General features: G+C 34.8%; 1 protein-coding gene across 1 annotated transcript in view; it reads right to left on the bottom strand.

The window, feature by feature from the left end:
- The window catches only part of Tbck (TBC1 domain containing kinase), a 124,997-nt gene that overhangs the window by 73,128 nt on the left and 35,051 nt on the right, over nt 1-16,818 (bottom strand). The window contains exons 9-19 of the mRNA XM_070022402.1: nt 16,123-16,184; nt 13,569-13,630; nt 12,373-12,521; nt 10,298-10,436; nt 8,716-8,815; nt 8,021-8,070; nt 7,723-7,852; nt 5,165-5,263; nt 3,071-3,133; nt 2,112-2,238; nt 474-524 (exon numbers count right to left, since the gene is read on the bottom strand). Of these exons, the coding sequence (XP_069878503.1) occupies nt 474-524; nt 2,112-2,238; nt 3,071-3,133; nt 5,165-5,263; nt 7,723-7,852; nt 8,021-8,070; nt 8,716-8,815; nt 10,298-10,436; nt 12,373-12,521; nt 13,569-13,630; nt 16,123-16,184 (1,032 nt within the window). The remainder of the gene's footprint in view (nt 1-473; nt 525-2,111; nt 2,239-3,070; nt 3,134-5,164; nt 5,264-7,722; nt 7,853-8,020; nt 8,071-8,715; nt 8,816-10,297; nt 10,437-12,372; nt 12,522-13,568; nt 13,631-16,122; nt 16,185-16,818) is intronic.

Consider the following 16,818-nt stretch of genomic DNA (forward strand, 5'->3'; position numbering starts at 1 on the left):
ACAAATACATTTCTTAAACTACAAAGTATTGAATAGTTTTAGAAAGAAATTTTAAACTATAAAGTATGTTAAAATAACAAGCTCTGAAGACTCAAAATTAGGGATAAACTCAATAAAATCAATACTGATTTATTTCCAAGTTTTATAAAGGCAAACTTAGATTAAAACTAATTTCTATAGACTCTCAAGGTTTATAAAAATGGACACCAAGTATGTAAATGAAATGAATAAAATCAGCTCAATTCCCACCAATGTTCTAGTGAAACTCTTCAGTAATAAAGCAAGTAAAACTCTTCAGTAATAAAGCAATTCTTTGTTATCCATAAGTGAGTCTCACATAAAATTTCACCAAATTTTATAATTTCTATAAAATAGGAAATAAGAATCTTAACATAAAAACCAAAATCTTTCCATATTTGAACCAACACTTCAGAAAATATGTACAATGATAGCTTCAGTGGAAAGAGACTTACCTTCATTATTGAAGTTTAGATATAGGAATGGAGCACACAGAGAGTCAAGACCTGATATAGGGGGTTGGAACAAAGGAGTAAAATGATTGCATCCTGAATGGAAATATACAGATACATATCTTAGTTGTCATCATAGTCTCAATGATTATTGTTCCGCTTCGATGTGGGTGTTACTTCATGAGTCATTGCTATGTTTTCATAAGAAATAAATAGCAGGGACTGCCACATAATAAGTGTTCAAAATCAGTTATTATTATCAATTATTATGAGGTAAAGAATAACATAGCAATAAAAAATTGGAATATAGTCCCCACTTCTGACTCTTGTATATTTTTGACAATAATTGTACATCTCCTGGTGTGTACATTTAGATGGTGGGTCCTTACTTGCCTTTTCCTCTTTGGAACAAACAAAATTCTTCAAAAGTTGAAAAGCACACACATATGATATATTTTACTGATAATAATATTGTTCATATACTCTCTCATGTTGAGAGAATGCATTAGATCTACTTAGTGAGTTAGGAGGATGTACTGAGCTAGGAAAATAATACCATCCTTTATAGTGTGGCCAGTATAAAACTGAATATTTAACCATAACAACTACTTATAACAAGGCATTTAAAAAATATGACCAAGTTAAATCATGAACTTATTAATGACCAGAGGACAAAAATGGGAAAAACTAAAGCTCAGGATTAAAGATACCAGTGCAGGGCAGAAAATAGACTACAGCCTAAAAGTCTAGCCTGTGCTTTATTTCTTAGTAGCTACTATAAATAAAATTTAAGGATCATTAATGAGTAAAAAATCTCAACGAGCCCCAAATTAGTTGAGGCATAAAATTATTTATTACTTGTATAAGTCTTACAAAGTGCATATACAAGCTGGGTGCCGGTGGCTCATGCCTGTAATCCCAGCTACCAGAGAGGCTGAGATCTGAGGATCACGGTTCAAAGCCAGCCTGAGCAAGAAAGTCCGTGAGACTCTTATCTACAATAAACCACTCAGAAAACTGAAAGTGGAGCTGTGGCTCAAGTGGTAGAGCACTAGCCTTGAACTGAAGAGCTCAGGGACGGTGCCCAGGCCCAGAGTTCAAGTCCCACAACTGAAAAAAAAAGTGCATACCCAGAGACTGTTTGAGCACCAAATATCCTACTTTCCTAACAATGTGATTGCAGGTTTAATTTTCAGTTTTATGTATCTAAATAATACATACAAGAAATTCAGATTTGTAAACAAACATCATTTATAAACTTCTCAAAAATGAATCCTTTTTGTGTTGACTTTTTTCAAAGTAAACAAAATTTGATATTTAGTTTTAAGTTTAAAACTTGTTAATGATTCCAGATATGTGTGGTCATGCCTGTAACCCTAGCTACTTAGGAAGCTGAGATCTGAAGATCACAGATATTTGAAGATGGTCCAAAGAGAAATGTCCATGAGAATCCATCTCATTGGAGATGGATTCTCCAATTAACCAGCAAAAGCCAGGCTGGAAGCATGAGTGCCACTTTGAATGAGAAAGCTAGGTCCTCGGGGCCCTGAATTTAGGCCCAGTATGAGCCTCTACACACAGAAATATGCTAGTCATACACAAAGGACTTAATACTTGAAGAAAAGTCCCACTAACAATTACCTTGCCAATACACAAGATCAGGATGAGATACTACCCAAGCTTTTAACACACGCCTGAATTTTGCATGACCTTCAGGTGATGATAAGAGTTCATCATACTGATGACAACGAGGAATATCCACTTCAATCTGTAGGAAGCAAAGCAGTAAGATAAAACTGTGACACAGCAATCCCCAAAGTCCTTTAACTTTATTAATAAAATAAGAGCAGAAATTATAATAAACATTTTAAAAATACAAATTTTAAGATAGTCCAACACTGCCTCAAGTGGCTGAAATTTTTATCAATCTTCTGGAAACACAAATGCACATAGAAGTTCTAGGTATACTTAGGGGAAACAGTTTTAAAAAGGAATGTGCTAAAACAGTTTTCAAAAATACCTCATTTTATAAATAGGTCTAAATAAAAAGCAAATTATGTTTTTACTCTTGGCTTTTATTGCATCATAGCCACTGATCTTTCTGTTCTTCTCTTCAGGCAAAAAATGACTTTGTTTTATGGAACTCAAGCCTTGTACTTGCTAGGCAAACACTTTACCACTTGAGCCATGTTTGCTTTAGTTATTTTTTTTTAGATAGTGTTTTGGTCAGCCTCAGACTGTCATTCTTCTATAGATGTCTCTGGTAAAGCTGGGATTACAATTGTGAATCATCACACCCAGCTTATTTGTTGAGATGGGGAGAGCGTCTTGCTAATTTTGTGCTCAGGCTGGTCTTGAACTATGATCTCTATCACTTGAATAGCTGAGACTGATGACAGGCATGGGACAATTCTTTTTTAAGTTTTTAAAACAAAAGTAGTTTAAAGTATTGTTGTAACTAATTTCTAAATATGTTCCACTTTTTCTAATACCTTTTGTATTTGGCAGTGGCTAAACATTCATAATAAAAAGAAGAAAATTTTTGAAAAAATGTAACCATTTGGCAGAATTACCCCCCAGGTTGCTTAAGAATATCTTACCTGTCTATCTGTAGGAATTGGAGTGTCTTTATCAATTGCATCATACTTAGCATGAATAGCACCCTGCAAGAAAGAAAACACAAAATGCCACTTTATTATATCCTTAATATAAATGTCCTAAAGGCTTGGGATAGATTTTGGAGTTTTTCTAGTTTGGGAATTTTGACACATCTTTTGAGTTGAGTAGTCCTAATCAAAGACCAAGATACTCTGAAATACAAAATTTTTTGAGCAAGGTATTAATTATTCAACATAGTTTTTTAAAAAAGATTTTGGAGTATTTTCAAATTTCTGATTTTCAGATGTAAGGATCAATGGGAAAACCTACTTATAAACATCTATTCTTTTTTTTTTTCTTTTTGCTTATATGGTGCTGAGGAATTGAACCCAGGGCCCCAGGCATGCAAGGCACGTGCTCTACTACTGAGCCACCTTCCCAGCCCTAAACATCTATTCTTTAAAAAAAAAACCTATCTAAGTACAGACATGTACATGCTAACCTAAATGATACCTCAACTTAAGACAAATTATTTACATATCTGATAACGAGACAAAAGTCTTTTACAAGTCTGAAAATCTGCCATTTTGCTGACTCAGAATGTATAAACTATTCAAAGGAATAGTAATTTAGTAGCAGGATACAGAGGTTTAAGATGCAGTCGTTATCATGGACTAACAGCTTATTTATATTTTTTTCAGCTATATTGTTATAGAAGCAATATTTGAAGCAATTACTTTAAATTTGGTTATGTATTATAAGATCATGCACAAAACTTACTTTTCTGCCTTACCATTATAGCAGAGAAAGAGCCAGGAATTTGGTGACATTAGGTGCTGAATCAATTTTTTGAGTCATCCAATTAATGAGAGGTTGGAAAACCTGACACCAAAATGCCTAATAGATTTGGGATCATAAGGTCCTACAATAATTGATGAGTAATATATGGAATGGTACAAAAGGTTTTCTTTAAAGTAATCAACAAAACTCAAAAAAATTTGTAGACTCTCATTAGGAGAATCAAAAGTGAAGAAAGGAAATTATTCCAACACAGGACTGAAAAGCAGTAACAAGGATTGCAAGAACTAAGATAGGGAGTTATCTCTACAAGGCAGGATAAAAAAAGAAATGACAGAGGCTGGAAATTGGCTCAATGGTGGAGTGCTTGCCTCTCATGCATGAGGCCCTGCGTTCGATTCCTTAGCACCACATAAGCAGAAAAAAGCCGAAAGTGGCACTGTGGCTCAAGTGGTAGGGCACTAGCCTTGAGCTGAAGAGCTGAGGAACAGTGCCCAGGCCCAGAGTTCAGCCCTCCATGACCGACAAAAAAATAAAAAATAAAAAAAGATAGGAAATAAAATATGGCAAGGATTGGGCCTGGTATCATGACTTCAGTCACCAGTTTCTGTTAGTATTAAAAGCCACCCTGTTGTTGTGACAATTCTTCTTTCTTTGCTGCCACAGTTAAAGGGATGGAGAAGACAAAGTAGCTTCTGTTGACAGGATGGTCCAGGTATAACAGGCATTCCAAAAGCCTCTGAAGTAGGTTAGTTATTTTGACAAGGCACAAATTGAACTGAATGATTTCTCTGAGCTTGGAATTACTTATAAATAGGAAATCATATTTTTAAAAAAACAAAGCATACTTCTTCATAAGCTGTACTACCTATTTTTAAAAATTGTTTACTTATTGAGGCAAGTCTCATTATATAGATCAACTTGTCCTCAAACTTGCTCTATAGTTTAGGCTGGCCTCAAATTCACAATTCTTCTACGTCAGCCTCACTAGTACTGGGATTGAAGCCATATATGGTCATACCTAGTTTAGAACTTGTAACCAAAATACATTTATAACATACCCAGATTTAAAAATAAACTCTACTTTCTGCAGGAATAAATATTAAATACCACAAATCTAACAAATTTTATTATTCTATTCCATGCCTCTTCATGTATTTCACTGAAAATTGAAAAAAATTCTAATGTTCATATCTTACTATGTAATCTTCTGATAATTTAAAAATATATGGAAAATATCAGACAGCTTAAATTATTTCTTGGTTCTATTAATCACTTTCTAATCTTTTCTCTCTTACCTCAACTCCCAGAAGAGCAGCCCAGGTTAAGCCCCTCATAAGAGGAGGAATGTCAACTCTTGCTTCTTTCCAAATTTGATTTTTTTTATATGGATAAGCCTGTGACATGAAAAAAAAATGCTCAAAAATTAAAAACATATCAATTATCTATTCCAACCACAATGAAACAGTACTGGAAACTATTCACTAGAAAAAAATAGAAGCTAAACAAATAATACACTTTTGAACAATAAAAAAGTAGACTTATTACCCCACTGCCGTGTATATATCCAAAAGAAATGAATCAGTATGTCAAAGAGACATCTGCACTGCCATGTTTACTGAAGTAGCAACAAATTCACATTAGCCAACAAATGGAGTCAACTAGTATCAATTAACTCACCAATGGATAAAGAAAATGTGGTATGTACACATGAAATCCTGTCATTTGTCAAAGCATGAGTGGAACAGGAAGACACGTTAAGTCAAATAAGCCAAGCACAGAAAGGGAAATATAACATGATCTCATTCACAGGTCAGGGTCAAAGAAAATGGAAGAAGAAGATATTAGCGGTGAGGAGGCTAGAAAGCATAGTGGTAAAGGAGAGGTGAGGAGGCTAGAAAGCATAGTGGTAAAGGAGAGATAAGAAAAGTTGGTCAAGAGTATTAAGTTATAGTTAGATTTAAAAAAATGGTGCTCTAATCACAGTATGATGGCTACAAAGAATGAGAATGCACTGCACACTTGAAAAAATGAGAAAAAAAGATATTATTTTCAGACAAAGAAATGACGTCTGAGGAGACAGACATTATTCCCTTGATTTGGAAAAACATATATAGAAATCACATGGTACTACATAAATATAGCTTTGTCAATTAAACATTATAAAAATAAGAAAAAATGAAAAAGTATCTAAAATTCACAAATGTCACTTTTAGTCTAGTAAGTTCTCAATATGTTAATGATAATGTTGAAGTGTTCTGCAGTTACCAGATCTGACTTTATTTATATAAGCAAAGGAATGGACTCGAAACCTTCAAAACTTGAAAAGTACAATTAGAAAAAAGAGTTCATTCTTTCTAATTATTCTTCTTTATTTGGTAATCTAGGCAGAATAAGAGCTAGTCACATGGAACATGAGAAACCAGCCTCATAAAAATTAAACAAGAGGGGCTGGGAAGGTGGCTCAGTGGTAGAGCGCTTGCCTTGCATGCCTGAGGCCCTGGGTTCGATTCCTCAGCACCACATAAGCAAAAAGAAAAAAGCTGGAAGTGGTGCTGTAGCTCAAGTGGTAGAGCGCTAGCCTTGAGCTGAAAAACTGAGGGACAGTGCCCACGCCCAGAGTTCAGGCCCTACGACTGGACCTCCCCCACCAAAAAATTAAACAAGATAATATATATAAAAGACTTTGTGGGGCTGGGAAGGTGGCTCAATGGTAGAGTGCTTGCCTTGCATGCATGAGGCCCTGGTTCTATTCTTCAGCACCATATAAGCAGAAAATGCCGGAAGTGGCACTGTGGCTCAAGTGGTAGAGTGCTAGCCTTGAGTGGAAGAGCTGAGGGACAGCGCCCAGGCCCAGAGTTCAAGCCACATGACTGACCAAAAAGAAAAAAAAAGAAAAAAGACTTTGTCCAATGAGTATAAACTATTGTGGCTTCTTGCATATGAATTTATCCTATTATTTCTTTGTTGCTTTTTATGTCCCTCCCCCACGGAATAACCCCTACTTTCATTGTATTTGATGGTGGTGTAATTTGTGGAGGGGAAGAGCAAAAACAAATTGTTTAAATAGGGATACAGGTGACTGCAACAATGAGATGTACAAGTCGTTATGTCGAAAAATGAACTTTACAACTATGTCCAAGGGTGGGTAGGGGTGTGTGTGGGGGGTGGGAGATGGGAAGGGATGGGAAGGGGAAACAAAGGAGGAGGCAACAATGCTTGACAAGAAATGTACTCATTACCTTGTCCATGTAATTGTAACCCCTCTGTATGGTATTTTCACAATAAAAAAATTGCATTTTGGGGATAGATCTTTAGTGGACAATTATTAGAATACACAAAATTTATATGATTTAAGTTCTTGATAAATAATTTCAAACTGTTTTGCAAAATGGTTCAAGTTGATTACAAAAAAAACGAGTTCCAGGCTCACTATGTATTTACTAATTGACTATATTCACATAATAACTTGATCCATATTTCTGTTTTAGTATTAGAGCTATTTTCTATTGGTTTAAAGTCTTCTTTAAAAAAGAAAGGATAACAAGATGCATTGTACTTATAAACTGACATGTTCAACTGAAACCCCTTCATGCAATTAAACACAATAAAAATTAAATTATAAAAAGGACATTAATCCTTTGTCTAAGATGACTTTGAAATATTCTCACATTTTGCTCTTACTTTTAATTTACTGTGAATATGTATCATTTTGATAGTTAAAGGAGGTTAATTGGAACAGTTAAGTCATAAGAATTAGTCTTCTTGTGGTCTCATGATTTGTCAAAAATCAAGAATACTGAAGGGAACAACTGCATATGGGCCTGCCCTCCACTTTCTGTGTTAAAATCCCTACCTTTAGCAGCCTGTCAAAGAGGACAATTCTGTTTAGCTGGTATTCAGTATCCCTCTCTCTGATGATTAAAGGGAGAGTGGCAGCTGCTGACAGCTCATTACTGCTGTTTGAATGAGGTAAATTAGACTGGCTGTAAAAGAGGAAGGAACAAAAGTAAAGAAATGACAGAAATATGAAATTCTAGTAAATTAAAGCCTTTTTATCTGTTCAGGAAGGCTTTTCAAAGAAAATGTACAAACTATTTACATATTTAATATAAATAGAAAAATAAGTGTAAAAGAGCACCAAATATACTTACTCATCTTCAAGTAATGGATAAAATGCTTCTCCACCAACATCTTTTAATCGCTGTGAATTTAAAGACAAAATATTTTATACAGTTAGTTTAGCAGCAACAGTATTTTAAAGGAAAATAATGTAAATTATAAATATATATTTTCAGAAGTCAAAATCAATCAGAAATATTCAGAAAATATGTAGACCAGTAATGCACATAATATGCAAAAAGCTAAAAACATGAGACACACAGTTGTACTATAAGGGTTAAGACCAATATCATAGTAAGACACTACTTTATAACATTGAATCAATATAAAGTATAGACAAAGAAAAAAATGAAAACACTAAATGATGGTGAAAAGATAAATTGATAACATGCTTTTTGTATCCAGGCATTGTGATATGTACTTGTTAATCCTAGCACTCAGAAGGCTAAGGGAGGATTATGAGTTCAAGTTCACCCTTGGCTATACAGTGATAGTCTCAAAACAACAAATAAGCAAAACCCTCAAAAATACCTAATTTTTCTTCTGTGCATGTGCAAACAACCAGACAACATGTACTGAAAGCTTAATTTACACAGATGCTATTTTACAGAAGTCTCATTCAGGGGTGTCTATCTTTCTGGAGTTCTAACATATTTTATAAAAACAGGGAAGACAAGGAGTCATATTTAATTAAAAATATCTTAAGGGTTATAAATATCATTCTTACATTTCTTAGCTGGCATAAGGACAATGTCACAGTAGTATCATCTAAAAGGGAGCTTCTGTCTCGACCTTGTCCAAAGCTTTCACCATCTTCAAAAAGGAAACTGAAAGAGAGTTAAACACAAACACACATACACACCTATTATAATGAGCATACAACTGATTGTTTCTTCAGTCAGGAAAAAAAATCCACTAAACTTTTTTGTTGTTGGTTGTGAGTCCTCAGGAGCTGGGTGTGAACTCTTTTGCTCAATGTTAGTGTTCTACCACTTTGACTTATAGCTCCACTGCCGTTTGAATGGTTAATTGAAGTTCAGAGTCTCAGAGACTTTCTTTTCTGCTTGGGCTGGCTTTGAAAAGTGCAATTCTCAAATCTCTGCCTCCTGAGTAGCTACAATTACAGGTGTGAGCCACTGGCACCCAGCTAACATGAAACTTTCTTCTAAGTCATAATCCCTTTATTAAGAATAAATTTTAGATTAGATGATTGATGTGATTCCAAACAAGTCTTATTTTTAGATGTCTCTTGTTCTGGGATGAATACAGTATGTATGTATACAAGAATACACAAGTGTTAAATGCAATTCTTTGTTCATGCACGTTCAATGATAATTATTATTGGCATTGTTCTATCCAAATGCATCCCAAGAAAGTGTATATAGCTAAAAAATATCAAAAGAAGAGAGCAAAAGCACACTGAATGTTCTAACATCTCTGGGGAAAAATGATTGATAATAAATGTCTCAAATGTGACATGCATGTTAAGAATCTAACCTTCATACCATTTCTTCTTATTTCCGAATTTCTTATTTCCTTATTTCTTATCTTATTTCCGAATTTAGACTCATTTCAATGAAGGATTTTTGTGATTGAGTTTAATATCTAAAAATCAGTTTAAGAGGGGAAACAAGTAGAAATCTAATAACTTATTCAAATAATAAACTAGAAATGTGAAAGGTGAAAATAAAAATGACCAGATGATTTGTACAGTTATCTACAACAATCAAATCTGTTCTAGAATCTAAAATTAAACATTTAAAGGACTGCCAGAAGCTCAAGAATTTCATGTTCATGTTTTCATACAGATTGAAAGGCTACACGTCTGTATTTCATAGCTATAAAGTTATCCAACTTCCATTCTAATTTATAATATGGTGTTCTGCAGATTTTTCTGAACTATAAGACAGTAGCAATTTCTAAACGCTGCAGTGAGCCTACAAAGCTCTGTATATTTATAAATATATTTGGAAAATAAATAGTTCTCCATAATAAGAGACACTAGTCCAGTTTTTAACTTAAATATTATTGCTCCAGTTTTTAACTAAAATGAATATTGCTCTCAGCAGTATTTTTCATTTTTATCAATTATTGCAGATATCTCATAACACAACTACTTCAAATTTATTAAAAGAGAACATTCACTTTTTAAAAACATAAGAAAAATAAAAACATAAAATAACCTGCAATTAGGAATTCTGATCAAACAAGTGGTGACATCTATTTCTTCCAGAATTCTTTAGTTTGAATTTCTATGAAAACACACAAACATCTTTTTCTTTCATTAACTTTTATTTTTCCTTCCTTACTTGGGGAGTGTGCAGATGGGTGGTTTTGATCGAATGATTTCTTTATTAACAAGCTCTTTCTCCAAGTCACCTCCAGCCAAACACCAAAGATAATAAACTTCTTCAATAGATCTTTCTGCCAGGTAATCACTGTCTATATCTGTTAATGGTGAATTAAAAAGAATCAGCACAATTTTTGTTTTCTTTAAAATTGATAGCCAGTAATAGCTGAAATTCTGAAAAAAGGAAACTGAAGAACGGGTTATCTATGTAAGCAGCCTTTGAGTTGTTCCCAATAACAGTACAGATTGAAAAATCAACAGGTCTTTTTTAGAACTGTTAGAGACTCAAGAACGTGGTGACAAATTATTACAACCAAGACTGGGTAATATAGTTACAAATTACTGAAGCACAGACTCATGAGCAGAAAACATCTCTGGAATCAGGGCTGTGAAAGAAAAAGCCTGAACTATAATTGATGAATTGCTGGAGGCAATTTTAGTCTCAGACAAGTCAGACTAAAATTTCTAGTGACTCAAAAAGGGATCTCTTCACTTTTGTGATTTTTTTTTTTTTTTACCTTTAGAGGACAGTTAACAGTGGAGAAAAACAACCAGGTATTTCTGGCAATGAGAGGAGGAAATAAAATGATCACGAAATACATTAGAGCACTTTTAGCAAGGCCTACCCTCTCAGCTTCACTGTCCTTGGGGTGGAGGGGAATACTCAATACCAGCCAGTCCTAATTTTCTTGAGCATGAGAGGGGGAAAGCATTCTATTCTCCTATAAATCTCAATAATGTACTGAGCTTGTGTGTCTGGGCCATGATCCTCACAGCTGCTTCCTATCTTTAGATAACACCAGTGGATGCACTGAGCTGGAGTGGGGTTTCATGTCCACATGAAGGTGGGCCTGGCTGCCAGATTCCATTCGCTTTTCAAACAATTTGAATGTTAATGGCTAAAAATAGTATCCCCCTAAAGACAGCTTACACAATAAAGATAGTTCATGAACTAAGCTCTTGGAAAGCTAGATCATTTCCCACATTCAAAAGAGAAAGTGAACTCCTGAGGTACTACCTTTCTTTTCTTCTTCTTTCTTTCTTTTTTTTTGTGTGTGTGTGTGTGTGTGAGATAGTCCTGGGGCTTGAACTCAGGACCTGGGTACTGTTCCTGAGCCTCTTTTTGCCCAAGGTTAGTGCTCTACCACTTTGGCAAAGCCCCCATTTCTGGCTTTTTGGTAATTTATTGGCGTCAAGAGTCTCAAAAGACTTTGGATTGAAAGTACAGTCCTCAGATTTCTGCCTCCTGAATACCTAAGATTGCAAGCGTGAGCCACCTGTATCTAGCCACCTTTCTTTTTGAAACAGAAACGATTTTCCTCAAAGAAACTCTCATGCCAAGGAGACTATTAGTCAACTTTAGTCACAAATCTGTTTCCTATAACAAGAGAAGCTAAAAATAGGAAATCTAGAAATTTTATTCCTTACATTGCAACTATAGAATTGGAATGTTTATCCTCTATACTAGGAATGCAAGCAGTGAAAGTATTGAGGTATATGACCAAAAAAATCCTGATCCATCCACAAAAGCTGATATTCTCTAACTTACATATAGTATGGACTTCATATCAACATGACTTTTCATCTATAAGAAATTATATTGAACATGAATCACATATAAGATTAAGTTTTTGGGTCAATTATGTTTAAAACACTTTAAAAATCATCACAGGGCTGAGTGCTGGTGGCTCATGCCTGTAATCCTAGCTACTCAGGAGGCTGAGATCTGAGGATCGAGGTTTAAAGCCAGCATGGACAGAAAAAGTCCATGAGACTCTTATCTCCAATTAAGCACCAGAAAACCAGAAGTGGTGCTGTAGCTCAAGTGGTAGAGCACCGGCTTTGAGCTGAAGAGGTCAGGGACAGTGCCCAAGCCCAGAGTTCAAGCCCCCCAACTAAAAATCACAATTCCTATGTAATAATAAAATCCCATTGATATAAAATATACTTGTCAATAAATTCAAAACAAAGACCAGGATAAAGGGACTTTCTTTAGAAATAACTCATGATTGCCTTTGTTTCATTTATTATTACCTTTACACAACTGACTGATATCTTCAGGCAGAGTTAAATCAGCACATCTCAGAGAAGATGAGAACAGACTTGCAGGTTTGATAAAGGGGGTGTATGAAGCTGATACTTCACTGAATACTTTATCCTTCATTAATTCATCTGGGGTTGGCCTTGAGAAACACAATTTAAAATACAGAGCGTGAATGAAGAGTATACAAATTTTTCTAGCAAAGCAGCACACATACAAGGGGATAGGTAAAAGCCTTAAATACCTAATCACAGAAAAATAACAAATGGCTTCAATCAATCTAGATGTCTATCTTTACATAATAAGCAAATGACAGTAAGCTGTTCAAGTGTAATAAGAAATCACTGAGAAACCACTCTATAAAAGCTTTTAGTTTTATTTTTACCTGACTAACACAAAATTACTTTATTGAACATTGTAATCTGATCAACATATAAATCATTATCTTTTAAATCTGCTTCCTACCTTAGTTTATTGTGGCACATTTATACAAAACTATTTTAATGTCATTCCTCTCTCCCTTATGTGTTCTGATAAAGCTATACTTTAAAAGATACATTAGAATACGTCATTTATGTTTAAAAATTTTATTGTAAAGAGGGATTAGTTACATGATTCAGGTAATGAGTAAATTTCCTTTTGAACAGTGTCAACCCTTTTCTCATTCTCTCCAATTTTTTCCCCTCCTGACTTCCCTTCCCTCCCTCAAGTATAGTTCATTTTTTATTTTCAAATACTATAAACTTAAGGAGCTTAGGAATAGCTGTACAGCCATAGTGATGTCATCAAATGAAAAAAAAGCTTTACAAAGAAATCTTTTATATTAACAGCAATTGCTACTTAACATGTATTCAAGTTTACTACTATATTATTGTCCATAGTTTTTCTTTCTCTGATATTATCATAGAGTGCAGGAATATGGACAATCTAACTGAATTTCTACTCAGAAGCTGGAAAATGAACTAATAATTCTATTTGTATCAGTCAGTTTTCTGACCACAGTTTAACTTTTAATTATTTTTTTATTAACAAAGTATTAGCACCTTAAAAACTCACATTTGTGACACTACTGTAATTATATAGTATGATATTTATAAAGATATTTAATCTGCTAACATTATAAAAACAGAATATAAATTGCTGATATGTAAAAGATTTTGATATACTGCCCAAATCTTAAAATATTAACCTCTTAGAAGGATGAAAGATGAGACACTTCTTCAAAAGATGTACCACATTTTCAGGAAGCTCCTAGTAAATAAAGAGAATTATTTTAAATGACCCACTTAAAAAGTACATTTTACTCAAATGTTTGCATCTCTATTGTTTTAATGGAAGAAATATTTAGGCTGTACACAAATCTATATTAATTTTTCAATGTGAAAAATGCAAGTACTAAAGGAGAAATAAACACAATTTTAAAATAGCTATTAGATTCCAAGTAGGCAAAATAAGAGATTTTCATTAACAGACTGCCAGTGGTAATCTGTGTCCTCTACAAAATTCAGGTATTGAAACTTAATGACCTTTAAAAGATGATTAGGTCACAAGGATCCCTTACCCTCTTGGGAATCAAATCCTGTAGAGAGGCTCCACACAGAATTTACCTAGTTTATACTTCTGCTCTGTGAGGACACAGTATTCTTTCAGCCCAGAGATGTAGCCATTACCAGAAAAGTGAACCTGCTACACTTTAATCTTATGCTTCCCCAATCTCCTACATTGTAAGAAAATAATTGTTTTCAGGAAAAAGGCATACATTTATCAATGTGCTAACAAGGGGAAAACATAGCATGGGAAATATCACGAGAGTGTAATCATCCATTGGCCAAACATGATTCAAAATTATGTACCCCTTTTCCTACAAGGTTGCAGAAAAATGGGAAATTTAGACAACCTTTAAGGGGAAAGCAAATAATTTTTAGGGAAAATAAACTGACATGGTGAATACATGAGGACCTGGAATAGAGTCCATTGTACCTGGCAAAGCAGACATCAGAGTATAAGTGATTCCTTACACTGAAACAGGCTGAATAAAGAACAATCATTTATGATATGAGAACAATCATGCATGACCCAAATCTGTTCAGGTATATAACAGACTTTAGTCTCCCTAAGAAGAATACAAGTCTGGTCTTCTCTGTTTAGTGTAATTTCATAAGAAGACTAATGGTAGCCACATTCTCATTTGGCAGATCTCTTCAGATAGGTAAGGCACCTTTGCAGAAAATCTTTCCCCATATTGGGACTGGGAGAAAACAATGAAGATCAGAAAGACCTGGATTCTGAGGTGGGGCTAAGGCCTCTCAGCCTATCAGGGCATTACCCTCTGAGGTTGGGTGAGAGTCAGTCTGAATCTGTGGGTTCCTCATCACCAGCTGTATCATAATGCCTGATACTTCAAAACTGAACTTCAGTGGCCTTATTGTAAGATAACAAGGCAAGACCCACTATCAAGTCCCTTCTCTGCACAAGCATTCGAAAGTCTGATTGCTGAGATCCATAGTGCATGCTGAACGGACACCGTTCTCTGTTCCAAGAGGAATGTCTTTTAATTTTAAAAAGTGAAGCCTGGTGCTGGTGGCTCACACGTGTAACCCTAAGTACTCAGGAGGCTGAGATCTGAGGATCATGGTTCCAAGCTAGCCTAGGCAGGAAAGTCCTTGAGATTCTTTTAATTAATCACAGAAAAAAACTGTAAGTGGAGTTGTGGCTCAGGTGGCAGAGCACTAGCCTTGAGCAAAAGAAGTTCAGGGAGAGTGTCCACAGCCAAGATTTCAAGTCCTAAGACTTGAAAAAGAAAAGAAAGGGGCTGGGTGTGGGTGTGTGTGAATTGAGGTAAGTTTTGAGAAAAGTACTCTGAACATAAGGAAAGTAGGACTTGGGAACAGGCTGATTTGTAAATGTCCTTGTAAGAGTAGGTTGAGAGAGCAAATAGTATGCCACAGTTTACAAAGCTCTTCCATCTCCTTGTGCTACATCTGACATAAGAAATGTCTATACTTCAGTGACATAAAATGACTTGCCCACAAACAAGAGCCAGTAAACAGCTGAGGTCCTATTTCAACGCTTAATCTTAATTCTTAATTTCCAGATATTTTTCAAATTTTCTATGAAAGTTTCAGCTTGTAAGGTAAGCGATGCCTGCTGATCAGGCTGGATGGTCTCCATTTGGCAGGGGTAAACATAGATAATTCTGAAGCAGAAGATGACATGCAGGTCCTGATATTCTTTAAGAATGTTGATTTGACCAGACATATCTAGCAGCACTCAGGAGGCAGGGTCAGGAGGATCATGAGTTTGAGGCCAGCCTGGGGTGCACAGCAAGACCCTGTCTCAAAAAAACAAGCAAGCAAGAAACAAAGAACCCAAGGGCTGGGGTGTAGCTCAGTAGTATGCATAAAGCCCTGGGTTAACAAAAACAGAAGTATGATCTTTTGCTGTTTTATGTTGTTCAGTATTATTACCATCCAATTAAGACATAGGTGCAGCTACACAGAGCCTAAAGCAATTTAAAGAGGAGTGTGTCTGGTACTGTAGTCATGTAAATAGTGATGCTGGTTAAATTAATATAGATTCTCATTATGAGCCCCTGCTTTTCTCTTTGTTAGTTCCAGGTAGGATATGTATATATAATTCTCTTATCAAGTACTTTATGTCAAATTGTGTTTTTATAAATCATGCAGTCTCAGGTATTCTGTTAGAGTAGAACTAACAGTCTAACAGACAGATCCATGACAAACCTTTATAATATCCAGACAGCCGTGCTCTTCAGCCAGAACTACTATGGTGTCATCTACACAGTCTACAAAAGAAAAAATCGATATAAAAAGCATTGAAATAGCCCGGTGCAGTTTGGTACTTGAATAGTTTTTTTTTAATCTGAATTTGTTAACTTTCATGTTTTTATAAAAACAAAGAATCTCAGACATTAAATATTTACTAAGCAAAGATAGTAAAAGATGTTAAAATTTCACTTTTTAAGGTCATGTTTTTTCATGATTATAAGACTTTTTATTATCTTATTATTTTTATTACTTTATATATTTTATTATTTGGAGATTGCATACACATTTCCCTGGGGAAATCTCAAATATAAAGTTTCGCTGCTAACCACATTTAAAAATCTGCAAAATTCCTTCATAGCTACATTAGCAACCTTTATAATGGAATGGGGTAAATCTGTAAAAGTTATGAAATCTTATTGATATTTATGTTTTTATAAAGTATCTTCATTAGAAAACTCTCTTAACCAGAATATCATTTTGTTATTTTTTTTTTTTTTTCCAGTCATGGGGCTAGGCACTGTGCCGGAGACTTTATCTCCAGCTTTTTCTGTATATGTGGTATTGAGGAATCGAACCCAGGGCTTCATGCATGCTGGGCAAGCACTCTACTACTAAGCCACATTCTTGTTACTTTTTTAAAAAAGTGTTTGC

This window comes from Dipodomys merriami, unplaced genomic scaffold (assembly GCF_024711535.1).
Source record: "Dipodomys merriami isolate MVZ:Mamm:240054 unplaced genomic scaffold, mDipMer1.0.p SCAF_15, whole genome shotgun sequence".
Lineage (NCBI taxonomy): Eukaryota > Metazoa > Chordata > Mammalia > Rodentia > Heteromyidae > Dipodomys > Dipodomys merriami.